General features: G+C 45.4%; 1 protein-coding gene across 1 annotated transcript in view; it reads right to left on the bottom strand.

Annotated features, from left to right (window-relative positions):
* The window catches only part of LOC311241316 (uncharacterized protein), a gene marked incomplete at its 5' end in the record, with an annotated part of 41,209 nt that extends 21,122 nt beyond the window's left edge, over positions 1-20,087 (bottom strand). The window contains 12 exons of the mRNA XM_084330096.1: positions 2,202-2,296; positions 2,769-4,184; positions 5,508-5,746; positions 8,419-8,665; positions 9,324-9,511; positions 10,049-10,338; positions 11,911-12,085; positions 12,735-12,913; positions 14,569-14,762; positions 14,915-14,952; positions 15,616-16,023; positions 20,005-20,087. Of these exons, the coding sequence (XP_084186222.1) occupies positions 2,202-2,296; positions 2,769-4,184; positions 5,508-5,746; positions 8,419-8,665; positions 9,324-9,511; positions 10,049-10,338; positions 11,911-12,085; positions 12,735-12,913; positions 14,569-14,762; positions 14,915-14,952; positions 15,616-16,023; positions 20,005-20,087 (3,552 nt within the window). The remainder of the gene's footprint in view (positions 1-2,201; positions 2,297-2,768; positions 4,185-5,507; positions 5,747-8,418; positions 8,666-9,323; positions 9,512-10,048; positions 10,339-11,910; positions 12,086-12,734; positions 12,914-14,568; positions 14,763-14,914; positions 14,953-15,615; positions 16,024-20,004) is intronic.
* Positions 20,088-22,814: the final 2,727 nt, after the last annotated feature.

Genomic DNA, 22,814 nt, shown 5'->3' with positions numbered 1-22,814 from the left:
AGTAACTGTTCTTTGTCTGTGTGGAGCGAGAGAGGAGAGAGGAGAGAGAGAAGAGAAAGAGAGGAGAGAGGAGAGAGAGAGAGACACACACACACAGAGAGAAACAAGAGACAGAGACAAACAGAATGAGAGAAATAGAGAGAGACGAAAAGAGAGACACAGAACGAGAGAGAGAGACTCACACAGAGAGAGAAACAAGAGACAGAGAGACAAACAGAATGAGAGAGAGAGAGAGAGAGACACACACACAGAGAGAGAAACAAGAGACAGAGAGACAAACAGAATGAGAGAGAAATAGAGACGGAAAGAGAGACACAGAACGAGAGAGAGAGACACACACAGAGACACAGAGAGAGACCAACAGAGAGAGAGAAACAGAGAGACATAGAAACACAGGACAAGAGAGAGAGAGACACAGAGAGAGAGAGAGAGAGAGAGAGAGAGAGAGAGAGAGAGAGAGAGAGAGAGAGAGAGAGAGAGAGAGAGAGAGAGAGAGAGGAGAGGAGAGGAGAGAGAGGAGAGGAGAGACACACACACAGAGAGAGAAACAAGAGACAGAGAGACAAACAGGATGAGAGAGAAATAGAGAGATGGAAAGAGAGACACAGAACGAGAGAGAGAGAGAGACACACACAGAGACACAGAGAGAGACCAACAGAGAGAGAGAGAGAAACAGAGAGACATAGAAACACAGGACAAGAGAGAGAGAGAGAGAGAGAGAGAGAGAGAGAGAGAGAGAGAGAGAGAGAGAGAGAGAGAGAGAGAGAGAGAGAGAGAGAGAGAGGGAGAGGGAGAGGGAGAGAGAGGGAGAGAGAGAGAGAGAAAGAGAAAGAGAGAGAAAGAAAGAATGAACAATGGCAAATCCAGAATTCTTACAGTTCAACTCCGACTCTCTAATAATTATCTTTGGAGGTCCCACTTGGTTTTGGATTTAAATGCAGCAGCAGGCATGAATTACTAACGTTAACTGAACGAACGTAGTATTCAGTACAGTAGTATAATAACACATATCCTATCATTTGGGATCTCTGGGACAGGATCAACATCAAACAGGGATCACCGAACTATTACGTGTCCTTTTGGGGGTCCTGAACACACACGCACACACACACGCACACACACACACACACACACACACACACACACACACACACACACACACACACACACACACACACACACACACACACACACACACACACACACACACACACACACACACACACACACACACACACACACACACACACACACACACACACACACACACACACACACACACACACACACACACACTAGGGCTGAGCCCAAACGTTCGAACCTTCGTTCGTTACGCTGGCGTTCGAATTCAAAATCAACATTCACATTTTTTATAAAAAAAAATTATAATAATATTGTGTCTATTCATTCCGTTTAACCTCCTGAGACCCGAACTCTTTTTTGGCATGCATTTTTTTTTTTTCTTTGCTATTTGGGCTTATTGGGACCAGCTAAGTATAAAAACTAAGCATAATTATTTTACATTATGTAGTTTTGGAGAAAAATGATGTCCACATAAGGGGACACTCGGTCTGAATTTCCTTTGGAACACAAAAAAAGTCACCATTGTGTCACAAAGTGCAAAAGTCTTTATTTCCAACCTGAAACCACAGCAGTGGTTTTCTTGAGTGCTTTTTCATTTGTAAATAACATAGCAACATGTTTTGAACATCACAGTGCAAAAACTAATTGGGAACATATGAATTCCCACCCTTTCAGAACATCTGTTAGGGAACATAGGAACATGTAACAAAGTATCTGCACAACTGTTGCAGGAAGACATCACATGTCTGTAACAAAGTATACTTTTTTTTTTTTTTTTTTTCAACACTGTTCCATATAAAACGGTTAATTTCCATTTCTGAACATTGCCATGGAAAAACGAAATTTGCAAGAAACATGTAACATCTAAAAGCCTCGTCATTTGCCGTCTGTATGAACAGTTATGACACACAGCTATGTGTGAAAGGCTGCGTAACAGTTGCGTCCAGATTGCAAGCACAGGGAACACCTTGCATGTCACACGTTGCACTCGAGTTTTCCCAGAGCAGCCTGTCGCTCTGCAGCAGCGCGCTGCACTCTTCAGGTTGACCACCTCTGGAAGATGTGCATGATTAGCCCCCCTGCGGACTGAGATGTGTGGGGCACTGCCTGCCCTTCACCGGACGTTTTTCCCCCGGCTCCGAAAGGTCTGCGTCGTTTTCCTGTTCCGAAAGGTCTGAGTCGCCGTCATTGTCACACGCTGGGCCAAGAAGGCCTGAGCCACATCCAATGCGAAAGTCAAGAAACTGCATGACTCCCTTTCTTGGCGTACCTCGCAGAGTGTGGTCTTGGCGGCACAGTAGTAGCCAGCTGTTGGCTAAAGCAAGATCTGTAAAGTGCAACAGCATCCGAAGAGTCCACTTCTTCTTGGTACGGGCGCTCATTCTATAGTGACTCATCATTCGGTCTACCAAGTCAACCCCGCCCAATCTTGGAGTTATATTCACGGATGATACTTGGTCTTGTGATAGTCGCATAGCGTTTCTGCTTCTTGTCCCATCGCTGGCAGGTGTCTTCTGGTCAGTGATACAGGTCTTACCCAGGTCAGTGATACAGGTCTTACCCAGGTCAGTGATGAAGGTCTTACCCAGGTCAGTGATGCAGGTCTTACCCAGGTCAGTGGTACTGGTCTTACCCAGGTCAGTGGTACAGGTCTTACCCAGGTCAGTGATACAGCCAGGTCTTACCCAGGTCAGTGATACAGGTCTTACCCAGGTCAGTGATGCAGGTCTTACCCAGGTCAGTGGTACAGGTCTTACCCAGGTCAGTGATACAGGTCTTACCCAGGTCAGTGATACAGGTCTTACCCAGGTCAGTGATACAGGTCTTACCCAGGTCAGTGATACAGGTCTTACCCAGGTCAGTGATACAGGTCTTACCCAGGTCAGTGGTACTGGTCTTACCCAGGTCAGTGATACAGGTCTTACCCAGGTCAGTGATACAGGTCTTACCCAGGTCAGTGATACAGGTCTTACCCAGGTCAGTGATACAGGTCTTACCCAGGTCAGTGATACAGGTCTTACCCAGGTCAGTGGTACTGGTCTTACCCAGGTCAGTGATACAGGTCTTACCCAGGTCAGTGATGCAGGTCTTACCCAGGTCAGTGGTACTGGTCTTACCCAGGTCAGTGATACAGGTCTTACCCAGGTCAGTGATACAGGTCTTACCCAGGTCAGTGGTACAGGTCTTACCCAGGTCAGTGATACAGGTCTTACCCAGGTCAGTGATACAGGTCTTACCCAGGTCAGTGATGCAGGTCTTACCCAGGTCAGTGGTACTGGTCTTACCCAGGTCAGTGATACAGGTCTTACCCAGGTCAGTGATACAGGTCTTACCCAGGTCAGTGATACAGGTCTTACCCAGGTCAGTGATGCAGGTCTTACCCAGGTCAGTGGTACAGGTCTTACCCAGGTCAGTGATGCAGGTCTTACCCAGGTCAGTGGTACAGGTCTTACCCAGGTCAGTGGTACAGGTCTTACCCAGGTCAGTGATACAGGTCTTACCCAGGTCAGTGATGCAGGTCTTACCCAGGTCAGTGATACAGGTCTTACCCAGGTCAGTGATACAGGTCTTACCCAGGTCAGTGATACAGGTCTTACCCAGGTCAGTGATACAGGTCTTACCCAGGTCAGTGGTGCAGGTCTTACCCAGGTCAGTGATACAGGTCTTACCCAGGTCAGTGATACAGGTCTTACCCAGGTCAGTGGTACTGGTCTTACCCAGGTCAGTGATACAGGTCTTACCCAGGTCAGTGATACAGGTCTTACCCAGGTCAGTGATACAGGTCTTACCCAGGTCAGTGGTACTGGTCTTACCCAGGTCAGTGATACAGGTCTTACCCAGGTCAGTGGTGCAGGTCTTACCCAGGTCAGTGATACAGGTCTTACCCAGGTCAGTGATACAGGTCTTACCCAGGTCAGTGATACAGGTCTTACCCAGGTCAGTGATACAGGTCTTACCCAGGTCAGTGATACAGGTCTTACCCAGGTCAGTGATACAGGTCTTACCCAGGTCAGTGATACAGGTCTTACCCAGGTCAGTGGTGCAGGTCTTACCCAGGTCAGTGGTGCAGGTCTTACCCAGTAAGGCTGTTTCCCCGAAGCCTGTTTTTGGGATTCAAACTTCGTCAGGGTTAACGTTCGAACCTTTGTTTTTAATTAAAAAAATAAAGATAATAAAATAAAATAAAACATTTCAAAATATTTTTTTTATATATAAATATCCTCAAACTAAATCCTCAATTTGAATAAAGTGATTAATCTGATTAAATTAGTATTTTTTTATTTATTAAATCAACTTTCTTTAATGAATATAACAGCCGTTTTTTTTAATACTATAATATTAGTGTAGCCTCATCTTTATCTCCAACTGTGAAGAAAAACTCCATTGGTTTAAACAGAATGAATAGACACATACAAAATATATATATAAAAAAAAAAGAAAAAAAATTAACAATTAACAATTTCAAATTCGAATGTTGATTTAGAATTCGAATGCCAACGTAACGAATGAAGGTTCGAACGTTTGGCCTCAGCCTGCTCCTCTTACCCAGGTCAGTGATGCTGGTCTTTCCCAGATTCAGATTCAGATTTCCTTTATTGTCACAGCTTTTAAAAATGTCATACATTCCGAAAACGTGAGCGAGATGCTTGTTTTCCTTGGCTCCTCGACCGTAGGAGTGTGCAATACAGTGCAATACAACAAACAGACTTTAAATAATCCTATACTATACAATAGGGGTGTAACGATGCATCGATTAATCGAAATGCGTCGATTCTAATGTGACGATTCAACTGCATCGATTTGAAAATGTTAGAATCGATTATAATCTAAATTAATCGAAAAATAAAAAAATAAAATAAAAATCGTATGTTTTTTTTTTTTGGCGTATTGTTTTTATTGACCTATAGTCCATTCATGCTGAGTGAATCAGTTCCCCCAGCCACATTTGTATATTCAAATTTTTGGGGGGGAATTAACTGATAAGAAAATGTATCGAAAATTAATCGAATCGTGGTCAAATGGAGAGATTTCACGATGCATTGAATCGTTGCCTGAATAATGGTCCGGTACCCTGTGCTATGTTGCTATCCCTATACTGTATCTATACTCCTATAATCTATGCTACACAATCCTACGCTGAGCTATATTACTATACAAGGTAACGGTGACGTTAAAGTCAAGTTTAAACAGTGAAGTTAAAGAGCAGCGGATGATAAATAGTTTTTTGGAAATAAAAAAATACATGAGGTAGCAAGTCATTTAATAACCCTTTCACTGCCACACGGCAGCCGGTTATAACCCGTTCACTGTGACAATACAAGAAGGTTAGCCCTTTACTATCACACGGTTGTGTGATAGTAAAGGGCTAACCTTCATGTCGTGCGGCAGTGACAGGGTTAAGGTCGGCGGGGCGCAGGTCTCACCCAGGTCCGTGATGCGCGAGGGGCTCTTGCTCTGGCTGCGGTGTTTGCGAGACGGCGACGACCTCTTCTTCCGCAGGATGAGCACGGGGGAGTGACTCGGCTCCCGTTTCCAACGGTCCCTCTGGCTGAGGCTGTACGTGCCCCCTCCCCCTCCCCCCCCTCCCCGCCGCCGCCGCTGACCCCCGCCCCGCGACCCCGAGCGAGACCGGGACCTCCTGCTGCTCCTCCGGGCCGGAGACCTAGAGAGAGAGAGAGAGAGAGAGAGAGACCACCACAGACATGCTTCATTACAGAACCCACCACTAGGGCTGTTTCCCCCCGAAGCCTGTTTTTGGGCTTCGAAACTTCGTCAGGGTTTTTTTTCTTCCGAACGGACGTTCGAACCTTCGTTTTTAAATAATAATTAAAAAAAAAGATTTTATATATAAATATCCTTAAACTAAATCCTCAATTTGAATAAAGTGATTAATCTGATTAAATCAGTTTATTTTTTTTTATTAAAATCAACTTTCTTTAATGAATAGAACTCATCAGTTTTTTTTAATACTATAATATTAAGGCCCTCCCATAGTCAGGCTCAAAGCTGACCCAAAGGGTACTCAAAGCAGACCCAACGCAGAGTCCAAGTGCAAAGCTCCTATTTTCTGACGCGCGGACGTCCGCGGCAGCGCCCACTTGGTGTCAAACAAACTGGCGCGAGGTGTAAACTGGTGTAAACTGGCGCGAGACATGTAGGAAATTGGTCCGCGGAGATCCGCTCGACTATGAAAGCTCAAAGAGTCCAGTGGACCTCCGCAGAGTCCAGTCCGTGTACAGTCCGCTCGACTATGGGAGCACCATAAGTGTAGCAGCCTAATCTTTATCTGTAACTGTGAGGAAAAACCCCATTGGTTTAAACAGATTTTTTTCAATTTCTTTTTATAAGAAATTTGAATGTTGAATTAGAATTCGAACGCCAACGTAACGAACGAAGGTCCTAGCGTTCGGGCTCAGCCCTAGAACCCACTAGGGCTGCACCGAATAGTTTGAAGCTTCGAAGCTTCATTCATAACGTTGACATTTGAATTCTAAATCAACATTCGATTTAAAAAAAAATTATGCATCTATTCATTCTGTTTTAAACCCCCCCCCCCCCCCCCCCCACAGTTGCAGATAAAGATTAGGCTACACTAATATTATAGTATTATACTATTATTAGTATATGACTCGTCATAAACATTTTAATAAAACATGTATCATAAATGATGTAGCCTGTCTGCATCCGCTCGGCGCTCCATCAAGATGTCACCATCACTTTCGTACCAACCGTGAGCCCTGATTGGATTATTTATGTTGACGAAACTGACGAGTTATATTCACTAAAGAAAGTTGATTTAATAAAAATAAAGACTAATTTAATCAGATTAATCACTTTATTCAAATTGAGGATATTTATTAAATGTGTTTATAATTACGTCATAAAATATGACGAGAGACATTCGAAGCTTCATTCGAAAACTTGAATAGAAGCTTCAAATGTAATTTCTTTTTTTTTAATGACAGAGACCTAGAGAGACCACAGCCATGCTTCCTTAGAGAACCCACCAGCGGTGTAAAAAGTACCCAGGAATTATACTTAAGTGAAAGTATGGGTACCGTCTCAAAATCTTACTTGAGTAAAAGTCAGAGTATCTGGCTAGAAACACACTTGAGTACAAGTCTAAACGTTTCTACTTTTAAATGTACTTAAAAGTACTAATAAGTAGGGAGCTCCAGTAGCTCACCGCGTACCTCGAACGCTATTTCGGCGTCGGGGACAACCGTGCGCGTCACGGATCTGGGGTACACGAGTTCGACTCCCGGACTCGCCGTATTTTCTCAGAGTGTCTTTCCCCCCATCTATACCCCATTCAACCTGTTTCTGTCGGTCATACTTGACCAGAAAAAGCGATAAACGCGAAAAGAACCAGCTGACTGGTCAAAGTTTAAAAAAAAAAAAGTACTAATAAGTTAAAGTAAAAACTTTTTTTCTGACTGTCTCTTCTTCTGATAGCAGGTGTTTAATCAAAAGATCCCCGCTTTCTAGTCTTGCACAAGGACCAATCAGCATGGGTATGGGCGGGTTCATTTTCCATTGATGGGGATTTGATTGGCTGTTTTTAAATAAAGCGCGCGGCCGCAGGATTAATAACATTAACGTTAGTTCGGCCAGAGAAACAAATATACTAATTAAAATAGTTGGACCTGCAAGATTTGTACTTTGTACTTTGTAGGTCTGCATTTTAAATGTAAGGAGTAAAAAGTATGTTTTTTTTTCTCTGAAATGTAATTGAGTAAAAGTACAAGTATACAAACCTAATAATACTTGAGTAAAGTACAAATCCCCCAAAAACAGTACTTAAGTATTGTAACAAAGTACAATTACTCAAGTACTTTACACCCCTGGAATCCACCCTCCTGACTAGAGAGCAATAGAGCAGGGTTCCCAGACATTGCAAAACGAAATGCAAGGACTTTCAAGTACTTTTCCAAGCACTATTTGTCATTTTAAAAGGGCATTTACAAGGATACAATTAACTTTTAAATGCCTTTTTTTTTTTTAAGAAATATGATCCAATATTTATGGCTTAAAACCAATTTCCGACAATTAGTTACACTTTAGATAAAAAAAATATATATTTCTTGATTCAGAACTATTTTATCATGGATGAACAAAACTTTCAATGCAAATGGTTGATTTGAATTTCAAGGACTTTTTAAGCACACATTAATTTAGTTTGACGCATTAATTACATTTAGTTTGACGTATATGTCGTATTAATTACAGCTCCGTGAAATGATGTACCGTAGATGGGGGAAAAATAGCAACACGTTCTCTTATAGGGGCTGCTACCTTATCGCTGCGTTGAGCTGTAACAGGAAGTGACCCTACCGTGACCTGGTCCGTGACCTCCTCCTCCTGGACCGCGAGCGCGAGCGGGACCTCCTCTTGTGGCTCTTGGACGGCGACTTGGACTTTTTCCTCTTCTTCGTCGACGCTGCCTTCCGCTCTTTCTTCTTCTGCGACCCCGGAGACTTGGACGTCTTCCTCTTCTTCGTTGGTGCCTTGGTCTTGGCGGTAGCGGTGAGGTCCTCCTCCGGGGGCTCCGCGTTTCCGGAACCTTCTCCCTGCTTTGGACCTGCGGGTTTATTAAAAAAGACTGGACTTTGAAGACTTTCAAGTAGGGATGTCCGATATTTATTTAACCTTTATTTACCCAGGCAAGCAAGTAAGAACAAATTCTTATTTTATTTATTGTGAAAAGTATGCATAATGTTGTGTTTTTGGGGGGGGGGGGGGGGGAACCCCGCATATATCGGTATCGGAAATTAAGAGTTGGACAATATCGGTATATCGGTAAAAAGGCCAACATCGAACATCCCTACTTTCAAGTCTTTATTCTTTATTTAAATGTTTTATTCTATTTATTTTTGGGCTTTCTGTATTTTTCAACCATCCCAATTTAGTCGTTATGCCAATTCCCTTCCTGGTCGTTGCGCGCATCGCCCCACTATCGGCCTGGGGAGGGTGTAGAACTACCACACGCCTCCTCCGATACATGTGGAGTCAGCCCGCCGCTTCTTTTCACCCGACAGCGAGGAGTTTCACTGGGGGAACGTAACGCGTGCAGTGGAGGTTCACGGCACGATATTTCCCCCAGATCCCCCTCCCTGCTGAACAGGCGCCCCGACCGACCAAAACCAGAACCCTTCCCGCTGTACCATGTTCAACATCTCAGATGGCTGCCATATTTTCAGGTGAAAAGTGTCGGTCATCAACATGAAAACAGCCATTACCCGTCTTCTCGGTGGTGTCCTCCGTCTTCTCGTCTGTCCTCTCCTCTAGCCGTCTCCCCTCCTCCTCTTGGTCCTGTCCCTTCTCACCGGAACCCGCCCCCGCTGGGCTAGGGCACTTCTGATTGGATATGGGGTCTGTCGAGGGCTTTGTGGTTCCCTCCAAATCTCCCTTCTTCTCTGAGCAGCTGCTAGGAGCATGAAACAAGGAGGAGTCAGACTGTCATAATACTAGGAGCAGGACAAGGAGGAGTCAGACTGTCATAATACTAGGAGCAGGACAAGGAGGAGTCAGACTGTCATAATACTAGGAGCATGAAACAAGGAGGAGTCAGACTGTCATAATACTAGGAGCAGGACAAGGAGGAGTCAGACTGTCATAATACTAGGAGCAGGACAAGGAGGAGTCAGACTGTCATAATACTAGGAGCAGGACAAGGAGGAGTCAGACTGTCATAATACTAGGAGCAGGACAAGGAGGAGTCAGACTGTCATAATACTAGGATCAGGACAAGGAGGAGTCAGACTGTCATAATACTAGGAGCAGGACAAGGAGGAGTCAGACTGTCATAATACTAGGAGCAGGACAAGGAGGAGTCAGACTGTCATAATACTAGGAGCAGGACAAGGAGGAGTCAGACTGTCATAATACTAGGAGCAGGACAAGGAGGAGTTAAACGGTCAGATTACTAGGAGCAGGACAAGTATCAGTATCTTGTGTGAACTACCTGGAGTTGCTGGTCACTTCTAAGAAAGGAACCGGTTTCCAGCCCCCTACAGGCTTTACTCCTTCAGAGGAGTCAGGTGGAGGGAGGGAGGAGTCAGGTGGAGGGAGGGAGGAGTCAGGGGCAGGGAGGGAGGGGTCAGGTGGAGGGAGGGAGGGGCCAGGGGCAGGGAGGGAGGAGTCAGGTGGAGGGAGGGAGGGGCCAGGGGCCGGCTGCTCCTCCTCTTCTGCTGTGGAGGGAGGAGCGTTGGTGGAGGAGGTGCTGGTGTGGTCGTTAACTGCAGCAGAGGCATTCTGCCAAAAGAGAACAGAATACAGGAACAAATAAACTATTCATTCAACGAACAAATGAATCAATCAATCAATCGGAGGACAGGAGATTGCACAGCGAAAACAGAGCAGAAATGTATATAAAAAATGCTACTTTCATTATGTTAACACATCCAGTGCCGTTCACGAGAGGTCACTGTGGGCCGTGTGTGCCAGCGATTTAATGAATGGGGATACATGACGTGTTTGCAGTGCTAAAACTATATTAAATATTATAGCTATGGGTCTAATAATATAGTCGATTGTCATTTAGTTTGTTCCGGTCAAGATGCAAAAAACAGATCATTCTTTCATCCATACATTCCCGTTTTATACCGTGGTGAATAAGAGTATAGTTTTAGAGTAATTCTGTGTAATCCCAGGAAACGCCGCTAAGCAGCGTTTAGTGCATGTCACTAGAAACCGTGCCATTCCTCGCTTGGATCAACGCTAGATTATCGGTTGATAATGGGGGGGGGGGGGGTTTCTATGCTTCGATCGTCACCAACGGCATACGTTGTGGAGTAACGTTACAATAACACTTTCGGATCACAACGAAGGCATGCTCGGATCAACGCAAGATTGATACCATATAGCACTTACCTTGACTAGGATGTACTGCACAAAGAATATTCCAATTATCTGATCGCCATTCCATGTATTGATGTTGATCGTGTTGCCAACATAATCCACCAAAGCACATGAATCCGCGGCGCTTGATTCTCCCCAATCCATGCGTTATAAACGTTACTCCTCCCCGACTAGGAAAACCCGGACCGGACTTTTTAGATAGACGTACAGGCTGAGCGAGAGAGATTCCAATAGGCTCAATTTGCCTATCTAAGCCAGGATACGTCTTCAACGCGCTCACACCACATTGACTTGGGCTGTCTTGTTACTCACTGTTTGATGTTGTTGATAGTTGCATCCGATGGGTTCGAACCGGTTGAGTTTTATGGAAGGAGTTGCGTAAAGTTTCAAACAATAACGGAGCAAACAAATGAAACAAAACAGGCTCCAGACTTGTACTAAAGAGGTTTCAAAACAAACAGGCGCAGCAAAAGGGTTTCAAATAAACTCATAATGATTCTAAACAAAGTCTTTCTTTTCAGTCTTTCATTCATTCAATCTGCGCTGTGTGTGTGTGTAGCAAGCGAGCGGTTAAAAAACTGTTTCTCGTCTGGCGTGCGTTTACACACAGCTGTGCCATAATTAATAGGAGCACCATGGTGCCATTTTACGAGGCGACCAGTGGCGGCGCTATTTAGTCAAAACTATTAAATCAAATGAAATGGCTCCTACATACAGGCTGAGCGAGAGAGATTCCAAGGATGTGCAAGGCGGCGGTATTGGACATTTGCGATCTCAGACCCATTCAGGACAGCCTGCCTCAATGTATTATGAATGGAAATAGCGAATAAAAGAAATAACGACCCAGAAACGAGAATCTTCGTTTTCCGGCACTGAACCGTTGGGGCCACAGAAAACGAGAATTCTCGTGAACGGCACCGGATGTGTTAAAGGTCCATCTACGGGAGGTCTGAGAGGAGTACTTACAGGAGGAGTAGCTACAGAAGGAGTAGCTACAGGAGGTCTATCAGAGGAATGTTCCTTGTTGGACTTGGCGGCGCTTCTCTCTCTGGATCTGGACCGTTGGTGCCGGGAGCGCGAGCGGCTCCTGGATCTAGACGTTCTGGAAGCACTTCTCCTGGACCGCCGGGCCGATCGTGACCTGGGGAGAGGGTCAAAGGTCACCACGACGTTCTCCTTCCGCTGCACAACAGAAAGTCATCAGCAGTCTGCGTTCACACTAGCAGTCATCAGTGGCCTGTGTTCATTCACACTAGTAGTCATTAGGGCTGACCCCGATTAGTCGACTAATCGATCGAAAGGAGCCGTGGTCGACTGCCAACCTACGGTAATAACATTTTTTTTATTAAATCATAATGCTAATGGCACACATACCAGAGGCTAACTGCCTAAGAAAACAGGCACAGAGGCACTGAAAGAGGATTTCACCCATCTAATGAACACACTAGACTAGACAAATATCAAGATGTATCCATCAGTGGACCAATTGCATGCTTTCGCAGAGGACAAGAAGCCTTCAGTCGACTCCTTCAGACATTAAGCACCCCCCACAGCCCAAATGGAATGATAACAAAATAATAATATTAATTTCATATTTTTTTTTTTTTTTTTCATAGTCGACTATCGGCAAATTTTGGCGACTACAAGTTGACTATACAAATCCTTAAGTCGGGGGACAGCCCTAGTAGTCATCAGTGTTCATTCACACTAGCAGTCATCACCGGTCTGCGTTCACACTAGTTTGTGTCCCCAGATTAGAGAGGCTTTGACTTGTAAAACACGTTCCGGACCTGGATCTGGACCTGCGGTGTCGTGACCTGGACCGGGTTCTGGACCTCCTGCCACGGTTCTTGGACCTGGACCTGGACCTCCTCCTCCTCGCCGAGCAGTGACTCCGCCTGGCCGAGTGGGAGCGCGAGCGACGCCTCCTCCTGCCGCTGCCGTCTCTCTCCTCTTCTCCCTTCTTGTCCTGTTAGGAGGTGAAGACGGATAGGGAGGTTAGATCTCGTGGTTAGGTGTTAGGGTTGGCCGGTGTCTGACGTGGTTAGGGGTAGGGCTGAGCCCAAACGTTCGAACGTTCGTTCGTTACGTTGGCATTCGAATTCTAAATCAACATTCGAATTTTTTATTTTTTATAAAAAGAAATTAAATAAATGTATATATTTTATTTTATGTGTCTATTCATTCTGTTTAAACCAATGGGGTTTTTTCTTCACAGTTGCCGATAAAGATTAGGCTACACTAATATTATAGTATTAAAAAAAACTGATTAGTTATATTCATTAAAGAAAGTTGATTTAATAATAAAGAAGACTAATTTAATCAGATTAATGACTTTATTCAAATTGAGGATTTAGTTTGAGGCTATTTATTAAAAAAAAACTGCACGGGTCAAAACACACAAAGGCACTCTGCAAGAAGGGCCAGAGCCGACTCTACTTCCTCAGAAGGCTGAGATCCTTCAACGTCTGTACAAGGATGTTGAGGATGTTTTTTAGTCGGTGGTGGCGGGCACCTTCTTGTACGCTGTGACCTGCTGGGGCAGCAGACTGAGAGCAGGGGACACAAACAGGCTGGATAAGTGCTAGACTAACTCCCGAGATGTAGCACCGAAAGGCACAGGAAGTCCTTCATTCCGACAGCCATCAGACTTTACTAATGTGACACTGGGCGATATGGCAAAAATCACAATACATTTCATAGTTTTTAACGGTATCACAGTGTGCTGTACGTCTGTGTTAGGGCTGGGCGATTCTTGCTAAAATGTGAATCGCGATTTTTCTCTCTAAGAATTGAGATCACGATTCTCTCACACGATTCTTATTTTTTCAATAAAATCAGACAACATAACATATATGAAAGTGCTTGACTTAAACTGAAGTCTCTTGTAACATACAAAATAACTCAAGTCAGAATCGTCATCATTTAAAAAAGTTAAGTAAAAAGTAAAAAAATAGCAAATAAAAAAATATTTAATGAAATATATATATATATATATATATATTTTTTTTTTAATAAAAGAAATCGTCATCATTTAGAAATGAGATTGCATAAGGGCGGCCGGGTGGCGCAGTGGGCAAGGCGCTCGCCACCAACGTAGGAGATACTGGTATCTAGCCCAGCTCTCGCCGTTGCTTCCAGCTTGGCCGGCCGTCGTACTAACACAATTGGCAGTGTTAGAGGGTGGGAAAGCCGGTGGGTGGGTCCTGGTCATTGTAAACAGCGACTCCTACAGTTCGGTCGGGGCGCCTGCTCAGCGCGGATAGGATCTAAGGGCGGTAGTGTGATCCTTCCACACGTTACACCCTCTCAGTGAGAGTCCGCGCTGCCAGGTGAAAAGAAGCGGTTGATTGGCTACACATGTGTCGGAGGAAGCATGTGATAGCCTCCACTCTCCCAGACCGACTGTAGGGGGTAGAGTGCGCAACGACCAGGAAGGGGATTGGGAATTGGCATAAGGACTAACATTGGGATGGGAGAAAAAACGGAGGAAAAAGGAGGGGGAAAAAGATAAAAAATTTAAATAAAAATAAAAATGAGATTGCATAGGTCTATGAATCGAGATCGCGATTTTTTTTATTATTATTAATTGCCCAGCCCTAATGTGTGTGTCTGTGTTTTTACCTGTTTGGGAATGATGTCGGGCAGGTCCTCGCGTCTCCTCGACGATGAGCCGCTGCCGTGGTTACCGTGGTTACCGTCCTTGTGCTTTGGCTCCGCCTCCGTGTCGGAGTCAGACGAGCTCTTCTCTCCGTCCCTCTTCCTTTTCCTCTTCTTCTTCTTCTTGTGTCGTTTGGTCTTCCCCTCCACGCCCTCGCCTGCAGTGTATACAGTATATATATGTTACTGTGTCTTCCTGTATATATATATATAATATGTTACTGTGTCTTCCTGTATATATATATGTTACTGTGTCTTTGTGTGATTTTCCAGAGTGGTCACAGGGTCATAAATAACAGAGAGACATTACCTGTCAGTGGCTCCTTGTCCACGTCACCTGGTGTTCCACTACGAAACAAACAACACAACACACACCAGATGAGGTTCTGAAGCATATCAATATATATATTTTTTTTATCCACTTTTTCTCCTCCTGTTTTTCTCTGATTTTCCTCCCATCCCAATTTAGTCGTTATGCCAATTCCCCCCTCCCCTTCCCGGTCGTTGCTCGCATGTGCCCCCCACTGGTCGGTCTAGGGAGTCCTGAAGTCTATCGGATGCTTCCTCCGTCACATAGGGGGACAGCCAGCAACCTCTTTTCACCTAGCAGCGCGGACTCTCATTGGTGAAGTGTAACGCGTGGGAGGTCACACTACCTTCACCATATATCCCTTCTCTGCTGTGCAGGCGCCCTGAGCGACCTGTAGGAGTCGCTGTCCACAACGTCCAGATTACCACCCCATCGACTTCCACCCGCTGACTCTGCCAATTGAGTTAGTATGATGGCCGGCCCAAGCCGGAGGCAACGCAGACAGCCGGAGTCGAACCCAGTGTCTCTTGCGTTGGTGACGAGCGCAATGTCCGCTGCGCCACCCAGCCGCCTCTATATCCGCAGCTTGTATCAATATATTCTACTATATCTGTAGCTTGTATCAATATATTCTGTACTATATCTGTACTGAAGACGGGAGTAATATTTGGAGATAAGAGGTTTCCTGATTGGTGTCTCACCTGGCTTGTCGCTTCCTGCCTCCGTCTGACTCCGCCCCCTGTGGCTTCCTGTCTCGGTCCGACTCCGCCCCCTGTGGCTTCCCGTCTCTGTCTGACTCCGCCCGCCATGGCTTTCCGTCTCGGTCTGACTCCGCCCCCTGTGGCTTCCCGTCTCGGTCTGACTCCGCCCCCTGCGGCTTCTCCTCTCCGTCTGACTCCGCCCCCGACTCGGAGCTGCTCTCCTTCTCTCCCCTCTCTTTCTTCCTCTTCTTCTTCTTCTTGTGTTTCTTGTGTTTCTTGTGCTTCCTGTGTTTCCTCTGGGAGGCGTCTCCAGACTCCACTTCCTGTTGGCCTTTCTCCACTTCCTGATGGGCTTCCTCCACTTCCTGTTCGCCCCCGCTGGGGACTACTCGAACCCTAACCACAGAACTGGGGACAGAGAGAGAGAGAGAGAGAGAGAGAGAGAGAGAGAGAGAGAGAGAGAGAGAGATTATTATACACTAAACAGATTGAACTGGCCAAATACCTCCTGACCACTCCTGAAACCAATGAAAGAAAAATGTTAACAAAACACAGATTCGGGACGATAGCCTTGAGCTAGAAAAAGGAGGGAATTCAAAAACATGGTTACCCAGAGACTGTGCCATCACTGTGACCTCTAACTGTGACATCACTCTGACCTCTCAGAAATAGAGACTGAAATGCACTTCCTTCTCTCATGTTCAAAATATGTTCAAATACGGGAAACATATACCCTACAGTTTTTTTTTGTATCCACTTTTTCTCCCATTTTCTATATATTTTTTTCTCCCATCCCAATTTTCGTATCATCCAATTCAACCCTCCCCTGTCACGAACGCTGTTTCTTGCCTCCCACAAGCCGGCTGCAATGTGTCATACATAGCACAAGTCCCCTCCGATACTTAAGGTAACAGCAGTCGCATCTTTTCACCTGCGCAGCTCGATCTCTCAGTGGCGAGGAGTAACGCGTGGGAGGCTCACGCTGCCCCCGACACTTCCTGATTCCACTGCGCAGGCGCACCAACCGACCTGTAGGAGTCGCTGTCCACAACGCCCGATCCCCACCCATCAGTTTCCCACCCCCTAATACGGCCAATGTGTATTAGTACGGACGACCAGCTAAACTGAAAGCAAATGTGGAGCGCTGGGCTCGAACAGCCGAGCCCAGCGTCTCCAGATTTCGTGGCGAGCGCCTTGCCCACTACGCCACGTAGCCGCCCATATATACCCTACATTTTTTTATTTAGACATTTAGAACATCCCCCCCGACTCCCATCACCAGCCAATGGGATGAGGTGGAGATGGTGGAGACATAATTATAAGTTTCTTGGAGTACACCTGAACAAGAAATTTGACTGGAAGGGACAGAGCAGGCTGTTCTTTTTGAGGAGACTCAGGTCCTTCAACGTGTGCAATAGACTGCTGCAGTCGTTCTACCAGTCTGTAGTGGCCAGCGTCCTCTTCTACGCTGTGGCATGCTGGGGGGGCTACACCAACTCGAGGGACACCAACAAACTGAACAAGCTGGTGAGGAAGGCTAGCTCCGTGGTGGGAGTCGAGCTGGTCAAACTACAGGTGGTGGCGGAGAGGGGGATGAGAAGGAAGCTGGCCGCTATCCTGGACAATCCCACCTAAACTGCACGGACTATAACATAATGACGTATATCATGGCGGTTAGGGTACCTTGTGTATACTGCACCTGTCACTGTATACTTTACTTACTCATAAGTATATATTTAGATTCTAGTGTTTATTGTAACCATATTTATTGTAATGTATAATATAACTGATAGCTCATATGCTATATTGTGTTATGTAGTTCTGTACTGTATTCACTGCCGTCATGTGAATCAAGTTTTTTTCTTTTCGTACTATAAGTAAAAGTACATTCTATATTGTATATTATACTCAATTATGTTATAACTAGTCAAATTAATGAAAGAACAATGTAAATGTAAGGGGGTAAAGATCAATAAGCTTAGCTTCCCTCTACTCCTTTTTGGACATGTCTGCTAACCAAATACATTGCTCTTGACTTTTTGTTTATAATTCCTTTTTTTGAATGTTTTTTAATTGTTTTTAATTTTTTTTAATGTTTGTTGTTATGATTGTTCTGTTTGACGGAGCTAGATACCGTGATTTGTTTGGAGGAATATGAAGAATACATGTTCAAAAATAAAGTTTAGAGTTAGAATAGAGTTTCTTACTCTTACTGCCTATTTCTTACTCTTCTACTGTACTATAATTTGTATCGCCTGTATTTATGTCTTTCTACTATTAACATGCCCATACCTGTACTTTTACTCTTTGATTTGAGAACATCATATGGTAATGACTGAACAGAGAGAGAGAGAGAGAGAGAGAGAGAGAGAGAGAGAGAGAGAGAGAGAGAGAGAGAGAAGAGAGAGAGAGAGAGAGAGAGAGAGAGAGAGAGAGAGAGAGAGAGAGATGGTAATCACATGGTAATGATGACTGAATTGGTTTGACACTTTGTCAACTTTTACAAGTTACAAAAATAATTATAACTGGAAAACATGCTGTGGCTCCCCCCCCCCCCCCCCCCCCCCCCCGTCAACACGTGTCGACTAATCGAAAACGAATTATATTAAAAGAAATAAAATAAAAATTAAATTATAATTTTTTGCACTACCTATCTTTGTGAAAGTGACTTCTCAGCTCTGGTCCAGCTGAAGACAGAGCAGAGGAACAGATTGGACATTGAGCATGACCTCAGAGTAGCTTTGTCTACCATCACCCCAGACTTTGAGACTCTTGTCAGGAGCAAACAACATCCCCAGTTATCCCATTAGTTCTCCCCCAAACTTACTGTCGGTCTGTTATGTTAAGCTAAAAAGTCTTCAGCTGGACCAGAGCTGAGAAGCCACTTTCACAAAGATAGGTAGTGCAATTATTACACTTTGTCAACTTTTACAAGTTATCAAATAAATTAATAACTGGAAAAACATGCTGTGGCTCCCTGTCAACACGAGCTGAAATGACTGTTTTGTGCTTGGGGGGTGGGCGGTGGTGTGAAGAAAGTGTTTCGTACCTTCTTGATTATGTTGTTTTCATTATCGTGGAAAGCCAAAATCCGCATTGAAATTTGATTAATCGCCCGCCCCCAGCCCCAACTTGCTACCATAGTATCTTTATACCTGTACCCACTGTACACAATACTGTAACACTGTACATACATCTGATTAGCACTATCACTCAGTAGTACTAATTTATAAATGCCATACCCAGTTTAGTCACCTGTACATTGTATATTGCACGTTACTGTTACATTTGCACTCTGGTTGGAGGCCACATTTATTTTCGTTGTACTGTACTGCTGCTGTAAGATGACAATACATTTGAATCTAATCTAATCTAATTGACGATCCACCTCGCAGTACGTCGCCAGTGTGTACACTGAATGAACGAATGAAAACTTTATTTAACAGATTGCAGAATGGGTACAATACTTTTAGAATACTGTTTGAGTCTTAATTTTGTTAAGAATATAGGACAGGCATATATAAGCATTATGCTTCAGTCTGTACTTTTCAGTCGCTGTAAAATCAAATATTGTTAAATGATGGTGTATATTGTATTGTGTGAGATGATGACTGAATAAACTACTACTACTACTGCTACAGTACAGTACAGCTCAATACACACAATTGTTAAGGGGATGCAGACCAGAGAAAAATGGGTCCCCCATTTTCAATTCATCATAACATTTATGACACACATGACATACAGGTAGACAGTACTGTTGCATCTAGACATTTACCAGATTTGCAAATACAGTACTGTTTGTGATACAAAAAGAGTCTTACAAAAAAATAGAGTGTATACATTTGACGAAGAAACTCTACATTGGAGGAGGTTGGGTGGGTAAACTGGGTATTAAACTCGTTCGCAAGCTGGGATAAATTGTAGAAGACGAATGTAGCCTAACGGAAATTGTAGAAGACGAATGTATCCTAACGTGACTTAGGTTCCTTGACTGCCCTAACAGCGACCGTTATGTTTCCAGAATGAATGAATGATTGAACATTTTATTAACAGATTTGCAGAATGGGTGTACAATACAGTACGGCTCAATGCACACAATTGTTAATAAGGGGATGCAGACCAGAGAAAGACTTTCGTCTTGTTTACATCAGGGTCCCCCATTTTCAATTCATAGAGCCTCACATCCCTATTGTTTTATACAGTCAGTCTGGAACAACAACAACTAGCTCCTCGACGCCGGGTTAGCTGCTGCTGGGACACGTTAGCTGCCGGCTGGCTTCAGTTTACAGAAGAAAGGTCGCCAATATGATACTTTTCAACATGGTTACAGTAATTCTCGACAGACAAAACACGCGTGTCGAAAGGTGTATCGCGACGTTCACCTACCCGTTGTCCTCTTGCTGGTCCTCGATTTCTCTAATTTTATTCAAAATAAAATCCTGGAAGATTTGTTCTATGTTGGCCGCCATGTTTCTTTTCCTGTGTGTTTTATGATCACGGTTCCGGGTAGGAACAGTTTCCATAGCGACGTGGGGTTCCAGGTTAGTCGTTGAATGAATGAATGAAAACTTTATTAACAGATTGCAGAATGGGTACAATACAGTACGGCTCAATACATACAATTGTTAAGGGGATGCAGACCAGAGAAAGACTTTCGTCTAGTTTACATCAGGGTCCCCCATTTTCAATTCATCGTAACATATATGACATACACGACATACAGATAGACAGTACTGCTACATCTATACATTTATGACATACCAGATTTGCAAATACAGTACTGTTTGTGATACGAAAAGAGTCCAGAAAAAAAAGCATATACATTTGACGTAGAAACTGTACATTGGAGGAGGTTGGGTAGGTGGGGGGGACTGTACATTGGAGGTGGTTGGTGGGGGGGGGGGGGGGGGGGGGTTGTATAGGAGTGGGGGGGGGGGGGGGGGTATGAGTGGGGGGGGGGGGTTGGGTAGGAGGGGTGGGGGGGGGGACACTGTACCACTGTACAAGCAAAACTGTACATTGGAATATTGACAAGACCATACTTGGTAATTTACTGTACATGGGAGGGGGTTGTGTTCGGACATTTACAGGGGCCAGTTTCGAATTGCAGTCTCCCGTAGGTGTTTTTTGAGAGTGTTTTTGAAAGTGGGTAGTGATTCACATTCCTTTACAGCTTTGGGTAGGGCGTTCCACATTGATGTGGCATAATTGCGAAAACGTGTTTAGTCCCTTGTTTGAGCCGAATCTGGGTTTAACATGATTTGTGGAGCTCCCTCTGGTGTTGTGATCGTGGTATTCACTGACCTTTGGGAAGTATTTTGACATGTACATGGGTACCTTGGTCGTGTAGTGTATCTTGTAGACCAGGCCCATTGCAAGTTGCTGTACTCTGTCGTCTACTCTAAGCCATCCTAGGTTGTCAAAGTGGGCAGGGGTGAGGTGGGTTCTGGGAGTCAGGTCAAGCAGTAGTCTGACCAGTTTGTTTTGAGATGTTTGTAATTTTGTTTTTAGCGCCTTTGAGGTGCTTTGGTACCATGAGGTGCAAGCATAGTCGTAGTACCCCTGAATGAGTGCTCCTGCCAGAGTCTTCAGGGTATTCTTGTTTACCAGAGAGGAGATCGGGTACAAGAATCGAGTTCGTTGGTTGACTTTTTTTATTACATTGGATGCCATTTTGTCACAGGAAAGTTTTGCCTCTAGGATGGAACCCAGGTAGGTAATATCTTCTTTCCATGTGACGATATATGAATGAAGGATGAATGAAATGAAAACTTTATTGAACAGATTGCAGAATGGCTACAATACTACAGTACGGCTCAATACACACATTTGTTAAGGGGAGGCAGACCAGATGTTTGTCTTGTTTACATCAGGGTCCCCCATTTTCAATTCATAGTGACATTTATGACATAGGGACATACATGACATCATGACATCAATTTATAGGTGGTTGCTAGGGTGTTATAGCTGGTTGCTAGGGTGTTTTATAGGTGGTTGCTAGGGTGTTATAGCTGGTTGCTAGGGTGTTTTCTAGGTGGTTGCTAGGGTATTTCTAGGTGGTTGCTAGGGTGTTCTAGGTCTATACCCTACACGGTCTCTAACATGGGGAGATGAAGCCCATGTTCTCCCCACTGTACAGTCCTTCACTGTGCCAGGGCAGGCCAGACATCCCCCCCACTGTACAGTCCTTCACTGTGCCAGGGCAGGCCAGACATCCCCCCCACTGTACAGTCCTTCACTGTGCCAGGGCAGGCCAGACATCCCCCCACTGTACAGTCCTTCACTGTGCCAGGGCAGGCCAGACATCCCCCCCACTGTACAGTCCTTCACTGTGCCAGGGCAGGCCAGACATCCCCCCCACTGTACAGTCCTTCACTGTGCCAGGGCAGGCCAGACATCCCCCCCACTGTACAGTCCTTCACTGTGCCAGGGCAGGCCAGACATCCCCCACTGACTGTACAGTCCTTCACTGTGCCAGGGCAGGCCAGACATCCCCCACTGACTGTACAGTCCTTCACTGTGCCAGGGCAGGCCAGACATCCCCCCCACTGTACAGTCCTTCACTGTGCCAGGGCAGGCCACACATCCCCCCCACTGTACAGTCCTTCACTGTGCCAGGGCAGGCCAGACATCCCCCCCACTGTACAGTCCTTCACTGTGCCAGGGCAGGCCAGACACCCCCCCCCCCCCACTGTACAGTCCTTCACTGTGCCAGGGCAGGCCAGACATCCCCCCCCACTGTACAGTCCTTCACTGTGCCAGGGCAGGCCAGACATCCCCCCCACTGTACAGTCCTTCACTGTGCCAGGGCAGGCCACACATCCCCCCCACTGTACAGTCCTTCACTGTGCCAGGGCAGGCCAGACATCCCCCACTGACTGTACAGTCCTTCACTGTGCCAGGGCAGGCCAGACACCCCCCCCCCCACTGTACAGTCCTTCACTGTGCCAGGGCAGGCCAGACATCCCCCCCCACTGTACAGTCCTTCACTGTGCCAGGGCAGGCCAGACATCCCCCCCACTGTACAGTCCTTCACTGTGCCAGGGGGCAGGCCAGACATCCCCCCCACTGTACAGTCCTTCACTGTGCCAGGGCAGGGGCCAGACATCCCCCCCACTGTACAGTCCTTCACTGTGCCAGGGCAGGCCAGACATCCCCCCACACCGTCCTCCACCTCTGGATCTGTGTCCCAGACG

The sequence above is a fragment of the Notolepis coatsorum genome (assembly GCF_963971535.1).
Source record: "Notolepis coatsorum genome assembly, chromosome: 1".
Taxonomy (NCBI): Eukaryota; Metazoa; Chordata; class Actinopteri; order Aulopiformes; family Paralepididae; genus Notolepis; species Notolepis coatsorum.
Note: the sequence above shows the minus strand (reverse complement) of the source record. Positions and strands in the feature narration are given on the sequence as shown.